The sequence below is a fragment of the Lampris incognitus genome, chromosome 6, assembly GCF_029633865.1.
Source record: "Lampris incognitus isolate fLamInc1 chromosome 6, fLamInc1.hap2, whole genome shotgun sequence".
NCBI lineage: Eukaryota > Metazoa > Chordata > Actinopteri > Lampriformes > Lampridae > Lampris > Lampris incognitus.
This window is the reverse complement of record NC_079216.1, coordinates 12,598,797-12,622,626: the sequence shown is the minus strand read 5'-3', so window position 1 is coordinate 12,622,626 and position 23,830 is coordinate 12,598,797. Positions and strand designations below refer to the sequence as shown.

General features: G+C 41.6%; 1 protein-coding gene across 2 annotated transcripts in view; it reads left to right on the top strand.

Annotated features, from left to right (window-relative positions):
• LOC130114671 (GRAM domain-containing protein 4-like) overlaps positions 1-23,830 on the top strand; it is a 103,201-nt gene that overhangs the window by 17,348 nt on the left and 62,023 nt on the right. For both annotated transcript variants that reach the window (XM_056282534.1, XM_056282533.1), the window contains exon 3: positions 14,331-14,451. In XM_056282534.1, coding sequence (XP_056138509.1) covers positions 14,331-14,451 — 121 coding nt within the window. The remainder of the gene's footprint in view (positions 1-14,330; positions 14,452-23,830) is intronic.

Sequence of the window (23,830 nt, the reverse complement as noted above, 5' to 3'; positions counted from 1 at the left end):
TTTTAAGAAAATGTTTCACTTATTTGAAATGATGCTGGTACTTCCCATATCTGCAGCTCAGTGCAAAAGAGGATGATTCTCAGCACAGAATAGAATCAAGTCAAAGTGCACAGTTCCCTAAGTGTTACGACACTGGAAGACATGGTGAAGATCAGCACTGAGGGTCCCTCACTTGAGTAGTTTCACCCAGAGCCCAGTATGAAGTGCTGTTTGTCTGCAAGCAAAAGAAGGTGCAGACCTGACTACACTGGCTGGCCAAAGTGGTGGTGGGAGATAGGGACTGTGAGCCTCAAGTCAAGTCAAGTCAAGTCACGTCAATTTTATTTGCATAGCCCAGTATCCCAAATTACAAATTTTCCTCAAGGGGCTTTACAGCAACACAACATCCTGTCCTTAGACCCTCACATTGGATAAGGAACAACTCCCTAATGGGGAGAAAAAATAGGAAGAAATCTCAGGGAGAGCAACAGAGAGGGGATCTCTCCTGCAAGACGGACAACGTGCAGTGGATGTTGTGTTTACACAATTTACAGAATACAACACTGAAAGAGGATAACAATTATAATGCAGGACATATAATTATAAGCAGGAAACAACTGTTTTCACATAGTTGAATCTAATACTGCTACTACTACTACTTTCGGCTGCTCCCGTTAGGGGTCACCACAGCGGATCATCCGTTTCCATCTCTTCTTGTCCTCTGCATCTTCCTCTGTCACAGCAGCCGCCTGCATGTCCTCTCTCACCACATCCATAAACCTCCTCTTTGACCTTCCTCTTTTCCTCTTCCCTGGCAGCTCCATATTCAGCATCCTTCTCCCAATATACCCAGCATCTCTCCTCCACACATGTCCAAACCATCTCAACTTGCCTCTCTTGCATTTTCTCCAAACCGTCCACCTTGAGCTGGCCCTCTAATATACTCATTCCTAATCCTGTACTTCTTCATCACTCCCAATGAACATCTTAGCATCTTCAACGTTGCCACCTCCAGCTCCGCCTCCTGTCTTTTCATCAGTGACACTGTCTCAAAACCATATAACGTAGCTGGTCTCACTACCATCTTGTAAACCTTCACTTTAACTTTTGCTGGTACCCTTCTGTCGCAAATTACTCCTGACACTCTTTTCCACCCACTGCACCCTGCCTGCACACTCTTGTGCACTCCCCGTTACTTTGGACAGTTGATCCCAAGTATTTAAAGTCATATTCCTTCATCACCACTACTCCTTGCGTCCTCACCATTCCACTGTCCTCCCTCTCATTCACGCATATGTAGTCCGTCTTGCTCCTACTGACTTTCATTCCTCTTCTCTCCAGTGCATACCTCCACCTCTCCAGGCTCTCCTCAACCTGCTCCCTACTCTCGCTACAGACCACAATATCATCCGCAAACATCATAGTCCATGGAAACTCCTGCCTGATCTCTTCTGTCAATCTGTCCATCACCATTGCAAACAAGAAAGGGCTCAGAGCCGATCCTTGGTGTAATCCCAACTCCAACTTGAACCCATCTATCATTCCAACTGCACACCTTACCATTGTCACACTTCCCTCATACATATCCTGCACCGTTCCTACATACTTCTCTGCAGCTCCCGACTTCTTCATACAATACCACACCTCCTCTCTCGGCACCCTGTCATATGTTTTCTCTAAATCTCCAAAGACACAATGTAACTCCTTCTGGCCTTCTCTATACTTCTCCGTCAACATTCTCAAAGCAAACATTGCATCTGTAGTGCTCTTCCGTGGCATGAAACCATACTGCTGCTCGCTAATCATCACCTCTCCTCTTAATCAACTTTGTACCTCTGTAGTTGCTACAGTTCTGCACATTGCCCTTATTCTTGAAAATCGGTACCTGTATGCTTCTTCTCCACTCCTCAGGCATCCTCTCGCTTTCTAAGATTGTGTTGAACAATCTAGTTTAAAAACTCCACTGCCATTTCTCCTAAACATCTCCATGCCTCCATGGGTATGTCATCATGTATGTACGTTTGTCTAGATGTATGTACGTATGTATGACACGTATGTCAGTTGGATAAAAAAGGAAAACAAAATAAATAAAAGAAGACAGGACATTTAAGTATTTATGGTTATATGATTGCAGTATATTGAACATTGCACATATTGTGTATGTAAAGAATACATCGATAAACTCGTTATGACCTCCTGAAGCTGCTTAACAACAAACTGGTCCTCCAGTAGAGGTTTGGGAAACGCTGGTGTAGACTATGGAAGGCAGAGCAATATATATATATATATATATATATATATATATATATATATATATATATATATATATAGTGTGCTTGGAGCCCTGTAAGAGCTCCTGAGCTCTTGTAATTTTACAAATGGAGTTAATTAAAATCTGTTGGTGGTATTTAAAAACTCTTTTGGGCTTGAATGGAGGCTGTTGATCAACAAGTGTTCATACTGAAGGTCATTTTCATGGGGAATAAAAAATTTAGCTAAGTTAGAGACTACTTAAATATAATTTACTAATAGGTAACAAACACTTTCAGTATTCAAGTATTTGGTTGTTGCCTGCAGGTAAATCTCCACTTAGGTCAGCCTTTCTAAATCACCTTTGTAAGGTTTGGGGGACTGTTCATTAGATGTTGGTGACCCTCTTCAGCCGCCTACAATGTGTCCATTGGAATGGATTGTCCTTTAGAAGCAGAACTAGAACACCCCTTGATATCTGCCAAACTGTGAATAATGTGTCTCATTCATTGAATGAAAAATCCACAGGCAACCTCCTCAAAGACAGTGGATAAAGAGTAGATGGAGATAAAATTAAAATATCAGTGATTTGCAGAAAGGTTGGTACATGTGTAAAAGTCGAGTACATTAGTGTGTGAGGTTGATGTTTGGGATTGGCGGGTGGGGCTGGGGTAGATGCCCTTGTTCCCATAGAAACTGGAACACTAACACTGTATGCCTGGTCCTGGCAGCTGTCAGACAGGTAGGCTGGATTCACACTGAATCTGGCAATCTGGCACCTTCCCACAGGGCTGTGCAGAAGTGTCGGCATGTCACTACATGGCTCATCACAATGGGCCACCACAATGATCATGTCACATTGGCCCATGGCGATCAGACCGAAGACGCCCACGTCCCAGTGTCTTTGGTCTGATCGCCAGCTTGGCCTCTGCAGCGTGATGTCGGGTTGCATTCCAGCAAATGTTGATTCTGGTTCTGCTTCTTTCCAGATGTCTGTTGTGTTTTTTTTTTTTTTTTTTGCTGAACTCCCTGCAGTACGTACTGCCGCAGCCTAAACGCACTATCCTCATTTAAATGAATGGGAAGACTGGCCTTTTTCAGCATTTGCCGGATTGAGTGTGAACGCAGCCTAAAACTCCTTCATGACAGCCTTGCTGACACATTACACGGGCTTTGATGGGCCAGCTCCATGGGCAGCGCCAGGAATATTTCATTGCAGTGGCTTAGCAGTTGCTATATCATTGTGTGGGGTTGCCTCAGGTGTTAGGGTTGGGTGATCGTCTCTATTTTCATATCGTCCAGTGTGGCTACTCGAGATCATCAGGGGGCGGGGGCAGCAGAGATGGCAAACTGGTTTGTAATACCAGTATATTTATTCGTTTTTATTAAATAATTCATTCTCTGTTTAGCATTTTTTTTAAATTACTGACATTTGACTTTAATTTGGATTAAAGATTTTGAATAATCATCTTGACCGTGGCATAGCGTTTAACGAAGCTTTGAAATCTATCAAGCCTTTAAGCTTTCTGCAAGCAATACAGTTAGTTACATGATTAAACATTTATAAAAGAGTGTGGACATTTTATTTAAAATATCTAAACATTAATAAAATCTATTTAATAGCAATGTCTCCTCTATTCAAACAACGGCTCCCTTGTAAAAGCTTATGTCTGTACTTGGTGCGACAATATCACGCGTTGTGTTCTGTTTAACATGTTATCTTTAATATCACAATCCAAATCATGCCCATCACGACAACCGCTCTTTTGGAATGCATAGCAAAGTTTTGATGAGCAGGCATATGCAGAACAGAGATGCGGGGTGTCGGTTCCATTAGACAGAATTATGCACTTTTATTAAAACCTAATACCAATGTACAAAGTGAATATAATGAGCTAACTGCACTTTTATTCAAAGTGACTTACGAAGTCATTCATTTATACTAGAAACAACAGCACGTGAGCGCCAACATTTGACTGTCATATGCTGAGCAAGTAATGTGAATGTTCAAGACATAACATGAATATTAAACGTAGCCTATTACCAACATGATAATCTCTCACACAAATTCCATCGGAATACTATAAATAGTGTTGATGAGCATGCCTGTTTTCATTACCAACACAACACTTACTGTTACTATAAGCATAAATGCCAAATGTTCAACCAAATAATATCACTTGAAGAGAGACTGACATGCCCTTTCTGAACACATTTTTTAACATTGGGAGTTTGAATCATAACCGAAAATAGGTGTGGTTTTATGAATTCAAAGCTATTGGCTACTGTCTCCCTGGGTGGGTGGGTCTCGGTACCGCTTGTCACTTGTTATTTACAAAAAAAACGTCAGATAGCGAGAGCGAGAGCGAGAGGGAGATCCTCTGCGAGGATTACAGTTTCGAGGAGGAGGATTCGGTGATAAAAATAACCCCCCCACTGGTCGCAGCAGGGCCTTGGGGGTAAAAAGATTGAGAATGTTGCTGTAACTGAAGGAAAGAATAATGGTTTAGGGTAGGTTGTGCCTTTGTTTGGTTATTTACACTTTGCTTGAGAGAGCAAGTTCATGACCTCTGACTCATTCTCGCGAAACGCGAGTAGCGCCACTTTTTTTGAGAGAAGACTGCATTTAGAGGTTTTTTTTTTCATTTGTGTTTGTAATTAAAAATGTACAATATATTACCAAAAGAATAAAATAGTTCTTGAATAACTTATACTTTTATTACCCGGTTGGGATAATGAATGAGTAACAAAATTATTGGGGTTGCTTTGCAGTTGCTACGCTAAATCTTGGGGTTGCTGTATTCCATGTGTGAAAACTAATTATCACATGTAGTAATAAGGAAACTTTTTTATAGTGATGACTGATGAAGGTGATTTATGAGGAATCTGACACATTAGTCTGAGTAAGCTGTCCATTGGCTGAACACTGATACAATTTACTTTCCTTTTTTTTATTGAACGAGGTGATTTGAAATCAGAGAACTGTGGTTTTCACTTAAATGATCTCCTAGTAGGCAGGCGTGTTAATCATAGTGCAGCTGTTACATGATTGTTGTATTTTGCTGTCAAACCTTCCAGGTCCAACACTGAGCCCTATTCTCTACAGCTGGCCATTATGGAGGTGCAACTAAAATGGTCCCTTGCTAAAATATTATTAGAAAGCATTGATGTAAAAAATGATCCAAAATATGAGAGACACCACTGTTTTTTTTTTTCTTTTCCTCATGGCACCAAGGTATTTTTAGAGCCCCGAAACCAATGGAAACATATATTTCTATCCATGCATCCTTTTCACACGTTTGTCTTTTAAGACTAAAAGTGGCTGGAGACGGCATAATTTGGGAGACACCTTTGGCGGCTCACGAGTCCATCACAAGGCCAATGCACAGAAACATAATCACTTACACTAACTTGATACCTTTGACTTTCCCAGTCCATCTCGCATGCATAGTTCTTGGGCTATGTGGAGGAAATCACTAGGGCTGTGTATTGGCAAGAATCTGACAACATGATCCATATCACAGTACAGGGGTTACAATTCAATATATTGTGATATATTGCAATACTGTTAGCAAGGCAATCTATTGTGATGTCATTGGCCTGTGTTCTTTGTGTTTACTTCACTTCCTGTCCCAGTTTATGTTGTTAGGTTAGCGTGGAAGTGTCAAATGGCTGAAGATAGATTACAGCACTGCTATCTAATGGTCGGATGTTTACACACAACACAAAATAGATTACAACACTGTTATCTAATGGTCGGATGTTTACACACAACACAAAGTGAACCACTGTCTGCCACAGATCTTTGCATGTAAAATATTAATTAAAAATCAATGGTGTTTTTAGAATTAATACAGTATCACAAAACATATCGCGATACTTAAGCTTATCGATATTTCCTTACACCCCTAGAAACCCCTCACCTTACAAAGCTAGCCTATATTTCACAAACTATGCAAGATGTCATCTGGAAAGCATCCATTTAGAATTGATTGAGCCTGGCAGCTGGACACTGGGCCACCCAGTGAACTATAAGGAGCGGTTTAGATGATGACAACAAGCAGTACTGTATTTTGAAAATGACAACAATGGCAGTGAGAGGAGAGGTTAGCATTGATCCTGTTATGTAATTAGTTTTATCAAAGGCATTTACAAAGACTGCAAGAATTGTGTGCAGACATAAGAAATAGCTATACAAACTGACATGCTAGTGGCAGTGGTGTTTACTGCCAACAGACCAGCACATGTGGAAATGTGGTGCTCCTGTTCTACATCATGGGGTTTACAGCTCTGACTGATTAAAAGCTGATCCAATCACGTGTAAATTAATTTGGGACTATGCTCATTGGCGATGTCCCAAACACAAACAAATGCCCCTCTAGCCTTGCCAGATCACAAAGAGCAAAGGGACATTTTTGGGTTGATTTTTTGAGGATAGGAAACTGGAGTTTCTGGAGATGAACACAAACTCACACAAACCTCACATACACTGGGATTGAACCCATAACTCTCTTGCTGTGACAAACCAATGCTAATCCTACTATACATCATGGTGTTATTGTGAGTAGCTGTGTACTAAATTGTGAGAGTTCACATCAGCTCCTGATGGGTGTGGACCAGTTCATGTGTACCTACATACATCCTCCTTCAGACTGATTGTTACAGTCTTATTGCTACTAGTATTCTTGGAGTGACAACCATGTACAAGAACAGTTACATTTTACTGGGGTTGAGACACCACAGATTCCTGTTGAATTTTTTGGAGGTCTTATTTATCCAAACATCTGTGATTGGAGAAGCCCACATGATAACCTCAGTGACATGTCTTTCTCAAATCCCTCTGATGACCTTTTATGACTCTGGCCAGTTTTCTAAGTGACCTCCCCTGATACAAAACAGCATTGCTGACTTGATGAGGCACTGAACTTCTGTACAATCCTGGTTTTGCTGATGAGGAAGGTTGTTAGCAGTTTAAGGGAGAGTGTCACCAGGCAGAAGGACAGTGGAGAAAGACTAAACTTCAGGTTCACCATGAAATCTACAAGAATAGACTGGATAAGTACAACAAAGAAATTAAACAGGCCAGACAGTCTTTTTTCTCTAACATCATTAATGAAAATATTAACAATAGTGAAGTGCTTTTCTCTACTATTGATCGATTTATTAATCCACCATCTCCAACCCCATCAGAGATGCTGTCCACTGAAAAATGTGCGCAATTCGCAACATTCTTCAAAAGCAAATTTATTGCCATTAGACAGAACATTAGTGACTTAAGATCCAGAAACTAACTTACTCTCCAGTTGTCCAGAAATATCACTAGCGCCATGCCTCACTTTCACCCTCTAGACCTTAAGAAAACTAGACAATATTGTTGGGCAGCTCAGGTCTTCCACCTGCTGCTTGGATCCTCTCCCTACCACATTTTTTAAAATTGTTTTTAATTTTATCACCTTATATATTAGAAATTATTAACTGCTCTCTGCAGTCAGGTTTATTTCCTGCAGCGCTTAAAACAGCTGTCCTTAAACCACTTCTGAAGAAGAGCAACCTTGATGCGACAGTTATTGCCAACTATAGGCCCACCTCCAATTTACTCTTCCTCAGCAATATAGCTGGAAAAAACAGTTTATTCTTAACTATTTAAGATCAAACAACCCTCTAGCCATTTATCAATTAGGTTTTCGATCTCGCCATAGCACAAAAAGCACTTATCAAAGTTGTGAACGATCCGCATGTGAACACAGATTCTGATAAATTATCTGTTCTTGTGCTCCTGGATCTCAGTGCCATATTCAGCACTGTTGGTCATGACATTTTACTTGAAAAATTAAAAAAATGGGTCGGGCTCTCTGGCCCGGTTCTGAACTGGTTAGGCCCTACCTTCAGGACAGGCAGTTCTTTGTGACCATTGGAGACTTTGCCTCAGATAAAGTGGGCATTATGTGTGGGGTACCCCAAGCTTCGATTCTGGGACCATTACTATTTAATCTCTGTATGCTCCCACTCACACATGTCATACAGAAACACAAAATACATTACCATAATTATGCAGATGATTCACAACTGTACACATCCCTATCTCCTGATGACCTAGATCCCATACATTCCCTAACTCATTGTATTGATGATATTAATCTGTGGATGTCAGAGAGAACCTATTACAACTGAACAAAGACAAGACAGAAATACTCATCTTTGATGGAAAGACTCAGAGACAGAGAAGTGCAGCTCATCTCAGGTCTGTCTCTGGAGTGCAAAAGCAAAGCTGGAAGTCTGGGTGTAATCATAGACAGCGATCTAAATTTTAAGAGCCATATCAATCAGCTTACAAGATCAGCTTTTTACCATCTTAAAAACATTTCAAAAGTAAGGGGCTTTCTATAAAAATTAGACTGTGAAAAATTAATCCATGCATTTATAACAAGTAGACTAGACTACTGTAATGGACTATTCACCAGCCTCCCACAATCAGTTGTGGCAACTATAGTTAATACAAAATGCGGCAGCGCGTGTTCTCACTGGAACTAAAAAGTATGAACACATTACACCTGTTCTTACATCTCTGCATTGGCTCCCCATCAAAACTAGAATCGATTTTAAAATGCTGTTGCTTGTATACAAAGCTCTAAATGGCCTTACACCTCAGTATATAAAAGACATGCTGATTAGATACAAACCAGCAAGAACTCTCAGGTCCTAAGGCAATGGTCTTTTAAACACCCCTCATACTAACTCTAAAGCAGGGGAGCTGCCTTTTGTATTTACACCCCAAGTAGATGAAACACCCTGCCTGAGGACCCGAGAGAGGCCCCCCACACTGGACACTTTTAAAAGCAGGTTAAAAACCTTACTTTTTACAACAGCATATGGCTGAGTTTGTGGTGTGTGTGTGTGTGTGTGTGTGTTTTGTATATTTTGATATTTGTATATTCTGATCTGATTCCTGCACTGCACTAACTGATGATTTACACATTTATTTTCTACATCTGAAGTTTTGAAATTGTTACGATTGTATTGTCATTTTATTCAAAGCACATTGTGTTGCCCATGTATGAAATGTGCTATATAAATAACGTTTGTTGTTGTTGTTGTGGCTTATGATCTTTCTCCCTCCTCCTTCCAGCTACACCATGGGGTTGTTTCAGTGCGAGAAACAGAGCTCTCCCTCTCTCTGATGTACCGCCTCCCATTTGTCTTATACCTGTCTGGATGCTGGGTTATGGAGGCGCATTCGCTGTTTACATTTTCATATTCTGTGGATTTAGCTGACACTCTTGTGTAAAGGGAATAAAGAGGTCACCACTCAGCTAGGATCAGATCATACAAATTGAGTTACTAGATGACCAACATTTCCAAGCAACAAATGGAAGGCGGGCCAAGGTCAGGGCAACGGTACCTTGACAATAAAGATACAGAAGTCATGATCAAAATATTTATGTGACCCGAGAGGAACATGAACTAGGGGAAGTAAGAGCCAGGGAGAAAAGGTAGCGAAATAGTGTACTTCCTAAAGAATACAAGAGCATTTAAAATAATCTCCTCTTCCCAATTTCAGTTCTATTTTTTTGTGTTTGTCAACCGTTGGGGTTTACTCATTTTGGCAGCATAACCGTTGTCTCTCGAGCACTTCTGTGATGTCTTCATCAACTTCAACCCATCTCTCTGGGCGGGCTGTGTGATCTTGTCTTTCAGAGTGGTATTGTGCTCTTGGACTGTTGTGCCTTTTTTCTCTGAACTTATTCGCACATCTCAGTCTATGAATAGCACTCCTTCCTTTTCTCCATCTTCAAGTGTTTCACTTGCTAGCTCTCCCTGTCTCGCTTGTTTGTTCTCTTTTTCTGTTTGGGATGCACTGAATTTTTCAGCATTTTTCAGCTATTGGCCGATCAAGAAATACCGAACAGCTAATTATTCACGCATGTACACTACCGTTCAAAAGTTTGGGATCACCCAAACAATTTTGTGTTTTCCATGAAAAGTCACACTTATTCACCACCATATGTTGTGAAATGAATAGAAAATAGAGTCAAGACATTGACAAGGTTAGAAATAATGATTTGTATTTGAAATAAGATTTTTTTTACATCAAACTTTGCTTTCGTCAAAGAATCCTCCATTTGCAGCAATTACAGCATTGCAGACCTTTGGCATTCTAGCTGTTAATTTGTTGAGGTAATCTGGAGAAATTGCACCCCACGCTTCCAGAAGCAGCTCCCACAAGTTGGATTGGTTGGATGGGCACTTCTTTGAGCAGATTGAGTTTCTGGAGCATCACATTTGTGGGGTCAATTAAACGCTCAAAATGGCCAGAAAAAGAGAACTTTCATCTGAAACTCGACAGTCTATTCTTGTTCTTAGAAATGAAGGCTATTCCATGCGAGAAATTGCTAAGAAATTGAAGATTTCCTACACCGGTGTGTACTACTCCCTTCAGAGGACAGCACAAACAGGCTCTAACCAGAGTAGAAAAAGAAGTGGGAGGCCGCGTTGCACAACTGAGCAAGAAGATAAGTACATTAGAGTCTCTAGTTTGAGAAACAGACGCCTCACAGGTCCCCAACTGGCATCTTCATTAAATAGTACCTGTTAGAGCCTGTTTGTGCTGTCCTCTGAAGGGAGTAGTACACACCGGTGTAGGAAATCTTCAATTTCTTAGCAATTTCTCGCATGGAATAGCCTTCATTTCTAAGAACAAGAATAGACTGTCGAGTTTCAGATGAAAGTTCTCTTTTTCTGGCCATTTTGAGCGTTTAATTGACCCCACAAATGTGATGCTCCAGAAACTCAATCTGCTCAAAGAAGTGCCCATCCAACCAATCCAACTTGTGGGAGCTGCTTCTGGAAGCGTGGGGTGCAATTTCTCCAGATTACCTCAACAAATTAACAGCTAGAATGCCAAAGGTCTGCAATGCTGTAATTGCTGCAAATGGAGGATTCTTTGACGAAAGCAAAGTTTGATGTAAAAAAAATCTTATTTCAAATACAAATCATTATTTCTAACCTTGTCAATGTCTTGACTCTATTTTCTATTCATTTCACAACATATGGTGGTGAATAAGTGTGACTTTTCATGGAAAACACGAAATTGTTTGGGTGATCCCAAACTTTTGAACGGTAGTGTAAGTGTTTCATAATTTCGTCTGATAGTGCTGTCTTTGTCACGTTGCCCCGCTTGTTCTGTGACCTGCTAGGCTGTGTCGGGGAACATTTCAGCAGTGATAAGCAGGGTAGGCACTGCCTACCCGACGCTATTAGCAAAAATGGAAGTATTCCTCTCAATGTTAGGTTTATTTTTCGATTTCAGATACCTTACTATAGTAGTTTTGAATGTAGCAGCATTTGGTGCTTTTCATAGTCTAATAAAAATGACTCCGCGTCGCTACCTTTTGGCCAGACATAGGCTTTACAAGCCATTCAGCCTTGCGCTGCCTTTCCTGTAGGAGGCACAGAAGGCACGGCTCTGCTCTGCCTTTGCATGTCATATTATCGCAAGGATATGTGTTCGCGCATGCGCAGTCAGTTCCCACATAGTTTGATATTTACGTAAAAAGGCAGATAGTAACGCTGCCTTTAAACATCACTGTGCTATGCCAGTGCTGCACTTATACATTCGTGGTGCTTTCACACACCTGCTCCTGCTCCTTCGTATGTCCAGCAAGTTCTAGCCGGCTCACATGACACCCCTATAGCAGCTACAACACTTTTCAGGGGTTTTGTTTGAAGAAAAGTGTCCAATGCCTGAAGACCAATGCCTGACTTTGCGGGGCCGCAATCTTGTGTTACAAGTGAATTGGAATCCATGTATTCAAAATATGCAGACTATTGTGCATAAGCCTATTTGTTGTGACATTTTTTGTTCTCGCTCTTTCTCTCTCACCTCACTAGAGCTGTTGCTCTTTTTCTCCGCCTGTTTATCTCTCTTACACAAACAATGCACTTCAGGGTAATGAAATGTAGCCTATTGGGAGAGTGTCTTAATGGGGACATTTATGGAGTAAATTGGTAGTTTGGTAATGATATTTTATGATCTTGATTTTGGAGGATTCTCTTAGAAATACTCATTGGTGTGTGGTGTGTGCGTCCTGGTCTGTGACTGCCTACCTGGCCTTAGATCTCACGGCATGTTACTGGCACTAAGCATTCATGTGCTGCATTGCAGGTGCTCTCAGGCACACCAACAGATTATCAACAGGAATGGTATTCTCTGCTCCGTTTCTCCTCTATCACCCTGACAATCTTCTCTCTACATATTGCATTGGTTTCAGTAACCTCACTGAACTCTTACATTGTAAATTCAAAGGATCAATGTAAGCTTGATTTTTAGCAGAGCATTAGGCTCTCGCTACGTTTGATGTTTCCAGATGGCCGTAACCCACCCCCACCTCCAAGTTACACCCCCCTCTCCTTCAACCTGCCTTTAAACTGGTGATCTCAACTTTTTCTTTCAACAAATGTCAATTTTGTTACTGTCTATCACCTACCATGGTAAAACAATGATTCAGATCACTTTCAGTTCATGACAGCTTTTGCTTCTGAAAGCATTTGCATTTAAAATGGTGTTGGTCTGTCCCCTAAAATTGTAAACTGTTCATATGAACCATGACTGGAACTGACACGCTTCACTTCAGTTATCAAGACGGAAGCTGTACTTTGGCCAACAAAAATAGTTTATTAACATAAGGTTGTAATGGACATTTAGCTAGCTAGCGGGGATTTGCCCAATAGAAAAGTTAAGTTGGAACTTCCTCTCTGGTGGACCAACCAGAAAGACGCAGTACGAGTGAAACATGGTAATCTAATGGATTGTTGAAATCTTTGAGTTTGCCATTTTAACATGCTGTCGTCTTAAATTTATTTTTTTCCCTTTTTTCCCCTCCCCAATTGTACTTGGCCAATTACCCACTCTTCTGAGTTGTTCCGGTCGCTGCTCCACCCCAGACGACAGACTACGGCAGACTATCACATGCCTCCTCCGATACATGTGGAGTCGCCAGCCGCTTCTTTTCACCTGACACTGAGGAGTTTCACCAGGGGGACGCAGCATGTGGGAGGATCACGCTGTTCCCCCCAGTTCTCCCTTCCCCCCGAACAGGCGCCCCGACTGACCAGAGGAGGCGCTAATGCAGTGACCAGGACACATACCCACATCCGGCTTCCCACCCACAGACATGGCCAATTGTGTCAGTAGGGACGTCCGACCAAACCGGAGGTAACACGGGGATTCGAACCAGCGATCCCCATGTTCGTAGGCAACGGAATAGACCGCTATGCTACCCGGACGCCCATCGTCTTAATTTTTTTCATGATATTAAGGGCTTTTGTCTTATAAAAATGGGTAAACAGTAGGAATGGCTCTGTCTTTCTTCAGAGCCCTCCTTACTCTAGTTTCTTTTCTGTGCATGTCTCTAGTCTTTCTTCTGTCTTGGATGGTAGTTCCAGGGTTGCAGAGATATTTTGCAACATCCGTTGTTATGGCAACATGGTCACACTGCCATTCCTACAGCTGAGAACCACAGGAATGGGGTGTTTGTGATGGAGTTGGTAATGGTGGGTGGGGGGGTGGGGTCCTGTTTTGAGACGGAGAGCGAGAGAGAGAGAGAGAGAGAGAGAGTAGATTGGAGAGAAATATGAATACATTATTTTTTTCTTTCTGTGAGCACCCCTCTGTTGCATCACAGATTCCTTAATAACATGATCTGATTGTCTGCAGATCTTCATACTCAATTGTGTGCAAATAAAGTTTGTTTGCCAGTTGTTCAAATTTGTGTCAATGAATGAACATACACCCTTCCATCCCCTATTCTCACAATTCATATTTAATGAATATTACATATTTGAATTTATTCAAAGTCACAGAAATACAAATTATGTATTTATTTAGTTTGTTTGTAATTTTTGGATTTTAATTTCATTTTGCTTTGCTGTGCAATTCAGCAAATCAGCTGTCTTTTTTTCTTGTCTTTTTTAAAAGGTAGAACGTTGTTTGTAGCTCCCTTTGGGTTTCTCACAGCACATTGTTTGCCTGTGGTTGTATTTCTATCATTTGAAAGTGCAAATATGCCATCCTAAAACTGTGCTTTTCATTTCCCTTCTCTCAGACTGGTCCTGGGACACTTGCTATGGCTGCAGTCATCCAAGACTTCCAGAGGACAGAGACTGACCGCCTCAACGAGGTCAAAGGCCATCTTGAAATTGCCTTACTAGAGAAGCACTTCCTACGTGAGTAGCCCTCCTCAAATTACTTTGAGAAGTGGCCCCGTATTTTTCCTCATTTTTACCCGTCTGGTACTTTTGTATTGTTTCGTTTTGTTGTTATCTTTGTCATCAGCAAATGTTGAAACTAAGAAATGGACGTCTTTGTTATACATATTTACATACCGATTAGGTTTGCCAAATGTTTTTACAGGCGAGATTGTATTCCGTATTGCTTCCGTCAGTCATATTTCCATTTTTATCGATGTATAATGAAACCAACGAAGGACTTTTTGACTGCCTCTGTTGCTGAAAGTGTAGTGTAGCTGAAAGTCATTCTCCTGTGGCTTGTGTGTCTCTCTGTCTGACTGTCTGTCTGTCAGAGAGCTCTTTGTAATGTGTGTAAATGGAATTTGTCGCACCTCCCTGCCTCTGCTCAGACATGACATGTTGTTTGGAACAGCTCATAGATGTGTGTGGCAATAAGGACCGTTGAGACTGTAATGTTGCATTCGTTTTAGCCCGTCCCCCACGCCTCGAGAGGCTGCACTGCAAGGTCCAAACACTCAGTCCTGCTACCCAGTGTTGCTCTGCACATTGGCAACTACTACGGCAATCATACTTTGTAATTCATTCGCTCACACTAATTTCTGGACTTCAGTAATCACATCAAATGGAAATAAAGATGAAGTGTAGGTTATGAAATAATTCCTTATCACTTGAATGTAGAAACTTGTACTGTGGTGCATGATGTGTGAATTGTGAAGATGCTCTCTAGGGAAGTTTTATGGTTTTTCCATCCATCCATCCATCCATTGTCTGAACCGCTTATCCTGCTCTCAGTGTCACGGGGATGCTAGAGCCTATCACAGAGCCCATCACAAGGCCCACACACACACACACATTCATACCTAGGGGCAATTTAGTACGGCCAATTCACCTGGCCTACATGTCTTTGGACTGTGGGAGGAAACCGGAGCCCCCGGAGGAAACCCACACAGACACGGGGAGAACATGCAAACGCCACACCACAGAGGACAACCCGGGACAACCCACCAAGGTTGGACTACCCCGGAGCTCAAACCCAGGACCTTAGGCAACCGGGTTAACCACTGCACCACCATGCCGCTATGGTGGTGCCGCTATGGTTTTTCCTTACTTTGATAATTTACCAGGTTTGCAAGAGGAGGATATATCCCTAATTGTTTTTGACAAATTGGAATAACTATTTTATGGCAATGATCTCTACACCCACCTCTAATGAAAGAGGTTGCTTAGAGGGTCATCAGTGTAATTGTAGCATTTTTAATGAGCCGCTGCTCCAATTGACTGGCAGTATTGCTGGCCCCGCCTCCTCCCTTGACAGAAATGTGGCCTCTGTTTGAGCAGCCAGAGGCCACCTTGTTCTCACCGTGGGCAGTGGCCTCATTCACAGACTCAATGGATTCTTGCTGACGTGACATCCCTCTAAGGGGCAATTCTGAATGTCCCATTCAAATGGTGCTATTTGGTCACATAAAGGAGCTGGTGAAACAGATTGTATTTAAAAGCTGTGAAAGAATGAAAACAGTGCTACTCGCCGACGGCAAAATCCACCCCAAGATGAGACACATTTTGTTTTCCATCGCCACTTTAAGATATCAGCGGTTATATCTCTGGCATCCACTTGTTCATGTTTACAGATGCAGAGGGCATGCCATCTACTTGATTTTTCATTACATAATACCATGCTGATTTGGCGGCAAAGTGGCGCAGTGGTTAGCACGGTCGCCTCACAGCAAGAAGGTCCTGGATTCGAGCCCCAAGGTAGTCCAACGTTGGGGGTCGTCCCGAGTCGTCCTCTGTGTGGAGTTTGCATGTTCTCCCCATGTCTGTGTGGGTTTCCTCCGGGTGCTCCGGTTTCCTCCCACAGTCCAAAGACATGTAAGTCAGGTGACTCGGCCATACTAAATTGTCCCTAGATGTCAATGCGTGAGTGTGTGTGTGTGTGTGTGTGTGTGTGTGTGTGTGTGTGTGTGTGTGTGTGTGTGTGTGTGTGTGTGTGTGTGTGTGTGTGTGACCTGTGATGGACTGGCAGCTTGTCCGGGGTGTCTCCCCGCCTGCTCCAGCATCCCCATGACACTGAGTAAGGATAAGTGGTTTGGATAATGTATGAATGAATGAATGAATAATACCATGCTTCATCTCCACTAAAACTTAAAATCTGTTGTTTGTTTGATGATAACCACATTTTTGTATCACAGTATACTAATCTGGCTATACAAGATATCATTAAAAAAAAGACTATTCTATTGCTCGTCATAAGATAAAATAATTATAGATCTGCCTAAAAATTGTCGACACGGATGAAAATGTTGTCAATGTGTCAGTGTTTGCTAGCAATTGCTAAGAAGTAGCAACACAACAGTTGCAGGAAACTCAACCTCTAAACAGAGAACACATTTGCAAGACTGCGGGGTAGATTGGGGTCAGGTTTAGTCTAAATTTGGGGCAAGGTAAGCCAAACTCACACTATCTTCATCCATCTTGAGACGCTAGATATACATATGCCACCTGGGAGGAATTGTAAGTGACTGAACGATCCACTCTCTCCTCTCACTTCCTTCCGATGAGTCAGTATGACCTGCACCACCGAGGTCAGGGCACGGAGATTTTACGTTTCACCTTGTAAGCAGTCCTGCCCCTGCTGTTGACCCAGACTTAAGTGAAGTCTCCTGCTGCAGATATTAGTCTCTAGATGTGTCAAACATTTCACAATAATTTGCTTTGGTGGCGTTGATGCGGAAGATGTCTTTAATTCAGTCCTCCTCCCTTCGTCTACTGATGTGGAGCCCTCAGAATAGCCTTCAACACTTCACACGCCTGTCACGTCAACGTGCCTCTGTAATAAGTCATGTTGGGAAATGACTGCCAGGGGAGAGGTGACCAAAGGGCCTAGGTCTATATTTACTCACTTGGGTGTGTTTCCGTGCATGTGTGGGAGGTGGTAGAGGTGCTTCTGTGTATACATTATCTTTTTTCTCTTGATCCACTAGTAGTGTGTGTGTGTGTGTGTGTCTGTGTGTGTGTGCATACTTATGTGAGCATGGAATGAACTGTTCTTTGTTCATCGGGGTGTGCGCTTAAGTATGTTGTAAACCTCGCCCTTTCTGTAAAATTTATGTGTATGAAATTCATGCCGTAATTATGAACACTGCTGTTGCTGTGTGTGTGTGTGTGTGTGTTTGGACATTTATGTACATGAGCATGCGAGCCCATTGAATTTTGCCGATTACTAGGGCAGGAAAAGTCAGCTGGGGACCTTGCACTACTGTGCAGTGGAAATGAAAACAGATTTTATTAATAACTTGATATTACATAAAGGCAGTGCTTAGGGGCCAGGTATTGATGGACCAGCTGTGCCAGGCAGGGCTCTTTGTGCTCTGCTGCTCTGGGACACAGCATGGGTCACAGAGAGAGAGAGAGAGAGAGAGAGAGAGAGAGAGATTGAAAGGATAGGAAGAGTTTTGTTTACAGCAGAATGCTTTCTATCACTCCTTTTCAGCATTTATCATTCTCTTTCGGTAAAATGCAGAGGAGCTGCATCATGGTCCGTGAAAATGCTCCTTTTATTTCCAAGGCATTAATCAATACTCTTCCTGGTGATGGCATCATATAACGGTAAACGCAGCTCAGCCTCTCACCTCTTTGTGAACAAGGATGTTATTTCTACCCAATGAGTTGCTTTTTTGATTACTGTTTCTGCACATGCCATGAAGGTTATCGTGCCTTTTTTTTTTTTCTAAACTTTGCTTGGTATGCTTGGTAACACTTTATGTTAGGGGGTTGGAAATTACGTAGTTATTTCCTAGTGATAAGGTGGTAATTATCATGTAATTTCTTAGAAATAAAGTTGAAATTAACTTGTAACTTCCTAGTAATAAGGTGGTAGTTTTTTTTACAGGTAATTCTACAGCTAACCCTAACCCTAACCCAAATTACAAGGTAATTTCAACCTTATTTCTAAGAAATTACGTGATAATTACCACCTTATTACTAGAAAATTGCTAGGTAATGTCTGATCCCCTCCGACCCCCTAAAATAAAGTGTAAACCATATGTTCTTGATTAAGGTTGACGGCGTTTAAAAGCAAAATACAGTTTCAGACTTTTTGTCTTTTTTTTCTAGCTGCAAAAGTTTTGTTTGCTGCTTTATTGTCTGTATACATTATTTGTTAACATGCAACAGCTGTTTGAGTCGTACATAATAGGCTAAGGATATTCCAAAAACCTTATTTCCCATCTACAAATAAGACTGTTCAGGGCGTCCGGGTAGCGTGGTGGTCTATTCTGTTGCCTATCAACATGGGGATCGCTGGTTCAAATCCCCCTGTTGCCTCCGTCTTGGTCGGGCATCCCTACAGACACAATTTGTCGTGTCTGTGGGTGGGAAGCCAGATGTGGGTGGGTGTCCTGGTCGTTGCACTAGAGCCTCCTCTGGTCGGTTAGGGGGAAGGGGGAAGGAACTGGGGGAATAGCTTGATCCTCCTACGCGCTACGTCCCCCTGGCGAAATTCCTCACTGTCAAGTGAAAGTAAGCAGCTGGTGACTCCACATGTATCGGAGGAGGCATGTGGTAGTCTGCAGCCCTCCCCGGATCTGCAGAGGGGGTGGAGCGGCGACTGGGACGGCTCGGAAGAGTGGGGTAATTGGCCAAGTACAATTGGGAGAAAAAGGGGGAAAAAATCCAAAAAAAGAAAGAAAAAAAAATCTGTTCCACAACAATCAGACTGTCAAAATCTCAGATTGTCAGAAAGTGGTCAGTTAGCAAATTACCCAGCCTTTGGTTAGCTTTATGGTGGCAGGCCAGAGTTTTAGTCATCTGCACACAACTGATGACCTGTCAGTCATCATGGGAACAACTCCTCTCAGCCAGAACATGACAAGGATGCTCCATCTTTTTTATAAGATTTTATTTCCATATCTTCATGTCTGACCAACTTGCATCAAACATGTTGAATATAATTATACAAACACATACATCATATGTAACTGGAGTACCATTCCTCTCTATCGAGTACATCCATATTTTATCCTTCACCAACTTAAAATGAAACAATATGGACCTTCACATTCTGTCCACCCCATTGGTATGTTCTAGGTGGCATTACTGTCTACCTGACCTACATTCAAACAAAAAACAAGAATACAAGTCCGGGTGGTGTGGCGGTCTATTCCGTTGCCTACCAACATGGGGATCGCCGGTTCGAATCCCCGTGTTACCTCCGGCTTGGTCGGGTGTCCCTACAGACACAATTGGCCGTGTCTGCGGGTGGGAAGCCGGATGTGGGTATGTGTCCTGGTCGTTGCACTAGCGTCTCCTCTGGTCGGTCGGGGTGCACTACATCCCCCTGGTAAAACTCCTCACTGTCAGGTGAAAAGAAGTGGCTGGCGACTCCACATGTATCGGAGGAAGCATGTGGTAATCTGCGGCCTTCCCCGGCTCGGCAGAGGGGGTGGAGCAGCGACTGGGACAGCTCGGAAGAGTGGGATAATTGGCCAGATACAATTGGGGAGAAAAGGGGAGAGGGGGGGGGGGACATACTCACATAAAAAAAAAAAACCAAAAACCTCAAACCAGCTTAAAGTATAAAGGCCACATGTTTATGTACTCAATGTTTGTAATATTTTCACCATATGATTTTAAATGGAATTAATTTGTTCTTTTCGGTGGCTTTTGTCTTTTCCATGTTCAAATAATAACACATTTCTTTTTTCCAGTGTAGTCATATAGGAGGCTAGGTGGATTTCCAGTGTTGAGTATCAGTTTCTTTATTACACTTGATGAAAAAAGAATAATCCGACTCCGTGGATGCCTCACTGCATCCTATAACATATCTTGAAATAAAATTGATGGATTAAAATTAATTTCACCCCCAATACGTCTGATAACCAATGTTCTATATCAGGCCAAATCTTCTGAATTTTGCTACAGTCCAAAAAAATATGCATCAGTTAATCTGTAACTCCACATTTAAATCAATTCCCCATTACATTTCTATCATATTTATTAACTTTATCTCTTGTACAGTAAGTTCTGTACATTATTTTATATTGTATTAGACACAAATTTTTACTGGCTGTAATACTTCTCGTTAAATTCCAACAATATCATTTCTCTTTAAACTTTGGTTCCACAAATGTATTGTAAATTGCAACAAAATGTATACAGAATATGATTTCTGTGGGATTCTGTAAACTTTACCTGTTAGATTATTGCCAATTTAGAGGAAATAAAATGTCCTCTAAATTGACCTGCTGTCCAAATGAATGTAAATCAAAGGTTTGAAATGAACTTCTGGGTTGCATAAACCTGAAAAATTCTTCATTAGACAGACCACATTTGTTCTGCAGGTCATTCCAAGAAATCAATTTGTCTCCATTCATTAAATCATTGTACGGTTTCTACACCTCTGTCCCTGCGTGTAAACCATCTTCATGGTGAATTTTGAAGAGCCATCCAAGGATTATCCCATAAAGAAGTATTTTTGGAACTAATATCTGCTGTCTCAAAATACTCTCAATTTTTCCTCCGTGTTACTGCTAGGTTTCTTACTATAAAACTGACGGAACTGATGTTTTTATCCATTGAAAATATATGAAAAAAGGTTTTGAGGATAGACTTTTCAACACGAATCCATGACTCCTCTATTGTACTTTTGGCTATACGGCACAGGTAAAATACTCGAGTAGTAAGGTAGTATATTTCTAAATCTGGGAGGTTAAATCCCCCTTCCAACTTTGGAAGATGTAAAACCTTCCTTTTAATTCTGTGAGTTTTCTTTCCTCATATAAAATCTGTAATAGTAGACTATGCTTTTTTAAAGAATATTTTAGGTGGGGTAATTGGTACTGTTGAAAATTGAAGTAAAATGTTGGAGGCCATGTCATTTTAAACAGATTGATTCTTCCCGTGAAGTTTCTTAGAAGATTCATCCATTTAATTAAGTCAGATTTCATATTATTGAGTAATGAAATAACATTTTCTTTATATATCTGTTGCTTATTGTCACTTATTAAACATCCTAAATATATGATAAGGATGCTCAATCTTTATTTCTTTTTAGAACATTTTGAAAGTTTATCATTTTATTAATATTGTTTGTTACCTTTTTCAGTTATATTTCTAAGTTAATAGTTTTTTCCCCCCCAACCAACCAACACATTTATTCTTCACTCAATGCAGTAACCAAATTAAATGCTGTAAATGAACAGGTTGTAAACTCTGCCCTCGGTATGGCCACTGCAGTTTTATCCCCAAATCTAAATCAGGAGGAGTCACATGTGCGCTGCCCTGCTCCTCTGGATATGACACGGTTGGGTTAAAGTTTCACCGTGACGGGCCAGAAATCTGCCCTCCGTGTCCCAGCTATCTCTGTTGTGTTTTCCTCCCTCCATTTGAATGACTTGACTGTTTTCGTAGACGAGGCGGTTCATTTTTCTTCTTCACAGAATCACTTCATTTGTTGGATGTTAGTTTTATCTTAAGTCTGTCTCTTTTGGTGACCAGGGTGTGTTTTTCTTCCCCCTTGTTTTACTTTGAAATTCTCACTCGCCGTTTCTCCCGTCTCTGCAGTTGCATGAAGTCACAGGTTCATGAACGTGGCTTCACCTAGATGATAAATATTCGGCGCAATATTATCTTGTTTCTCCTCAGCGTAGTCTCTCTTATCACCTCTCTCTCTGTCTCACTCTGTCTCTCTCTGCTCATCGCACATTCTCCCTTTGAGTGAAAGTGAAAATGATTTGACGTCGCTTACGTTCCCATTTTGGGTATGATGCTTCTCAGTAGCACCTCACGGCTCACTCTCCTTTACCTACTCTTCTCTGTCATCGCACAAATTCACACGCTTAACATGACAGCCTCACCTTAATATATGTCTTGCTAAAGCAAGTAAAAAAGAAAAAAGAAAAAAATCCCTTGCCATACCTTGCTATTAATTCACTTGGTTAAAGCCTCCACCCCAACACACCACATTTCTTTCATATTTGACAATGCCACCTGACTTCCTGTGTCTTGCGCTTCAGTCTCTTCATTTCCTGCTTTTTTTTCTTTTGAGATTTGAAGATTTCTGTTATGCCCTTTGTTGCACCTGCAAAACTGTTCATTTTTCCTGCCGTTGTAGACTTTTTAAGCATATTGTAAAACATCATTGAAATCAGTAGTTTTGTCAACCAATTGACAGATTTCTTCACTTGTTTTAAGAAAAGTAAGTGTAAAATTAAATTATGGACTGAATGACCCATTGAGACGGACCTTTTTTCAGTGTAAAGGCATCTGGAAGACTGGCTGGGTTTCTTTCCCACAGGAGCCACCATGCTCTCATACAATAGTACTGTGCATCTGAGGGGGGGAAAGCTTTAGAGAAAAGCATCCACCAAATAGAATCAGAACCGATGCAGGACCGCCAAGCTGAAACTTTGCAGACTTTACATTTACACATATTCAAATGATGTTAAATGGAATAACAGAAGAAAAAAAAAGGTCTACCAGGGGTGTCGGCATGCCTTTTTGTTGGCGCATTACTGTGCAAAAACCTCATTTCTGTTGGAGTAAGATGTGAAATTTTTTTTTGAGACACTTAACAGTGAAATCTCTGTTGAGCTGTTGGCATGATGAGTCCACTCCACACAGAGGGATCCACAGCTTTTGCGTGAACCTTGTAGTCTTGAAAGAGCTGGTGCTAGAAAGGCTGAATGTCATTGACTTTGATCACCGGTCTGAATTCATTAAATGAAGCATTTATTATAAAGAAATGTCTCCCAGTCGCAATTCAGAAGTGCAACCAATTGAATTAGCCAAGTTATTATTGTTATAAGATTTTGCTGTTTTGAAAACGAAGGTATTCAGATCAGTCTTGATTTTACTTTCATGCTAGCCAAATTTTTTTTTCAGAGTAGGTAACATTTTCATCATGTTGGGTATCTTATTTTGGCACAAAATGGTGTATGAACGGGGCCATAAAGCCAGTGAAATCATGTTTCTAGCTTGCAAGATAAGCTTGGATGGCTGCAGTTGGCAACTGACTTCAGTCAGCAGGCTAGGACTTGCTTTCAAACTGCTGTCAGTGTACATTTGACATGAACACAAAGTTACAATGTTAGAATTTCACTGGGGGTGTCCAGGTGGCATAATGGTCTATTCCATTGCCAACCAACAGGGGGATCCCGGTTCAAATCCCTGTGTTACCTCCGGCTTGGTCGGGCGTCCCTACAGACACAATTGGCTGTGTCTGCGGGTGAGAAGCTGGATGTGGGTATGTGTCCTGGTCGCTGCACTAGCGCCTCCTCTGGTCAATCAGGGTGCCAGTTCAGGGGAGAGGGGGAACTGGGGGGAATAGTGTAATCCTCTCACGTGCTATGTTCCC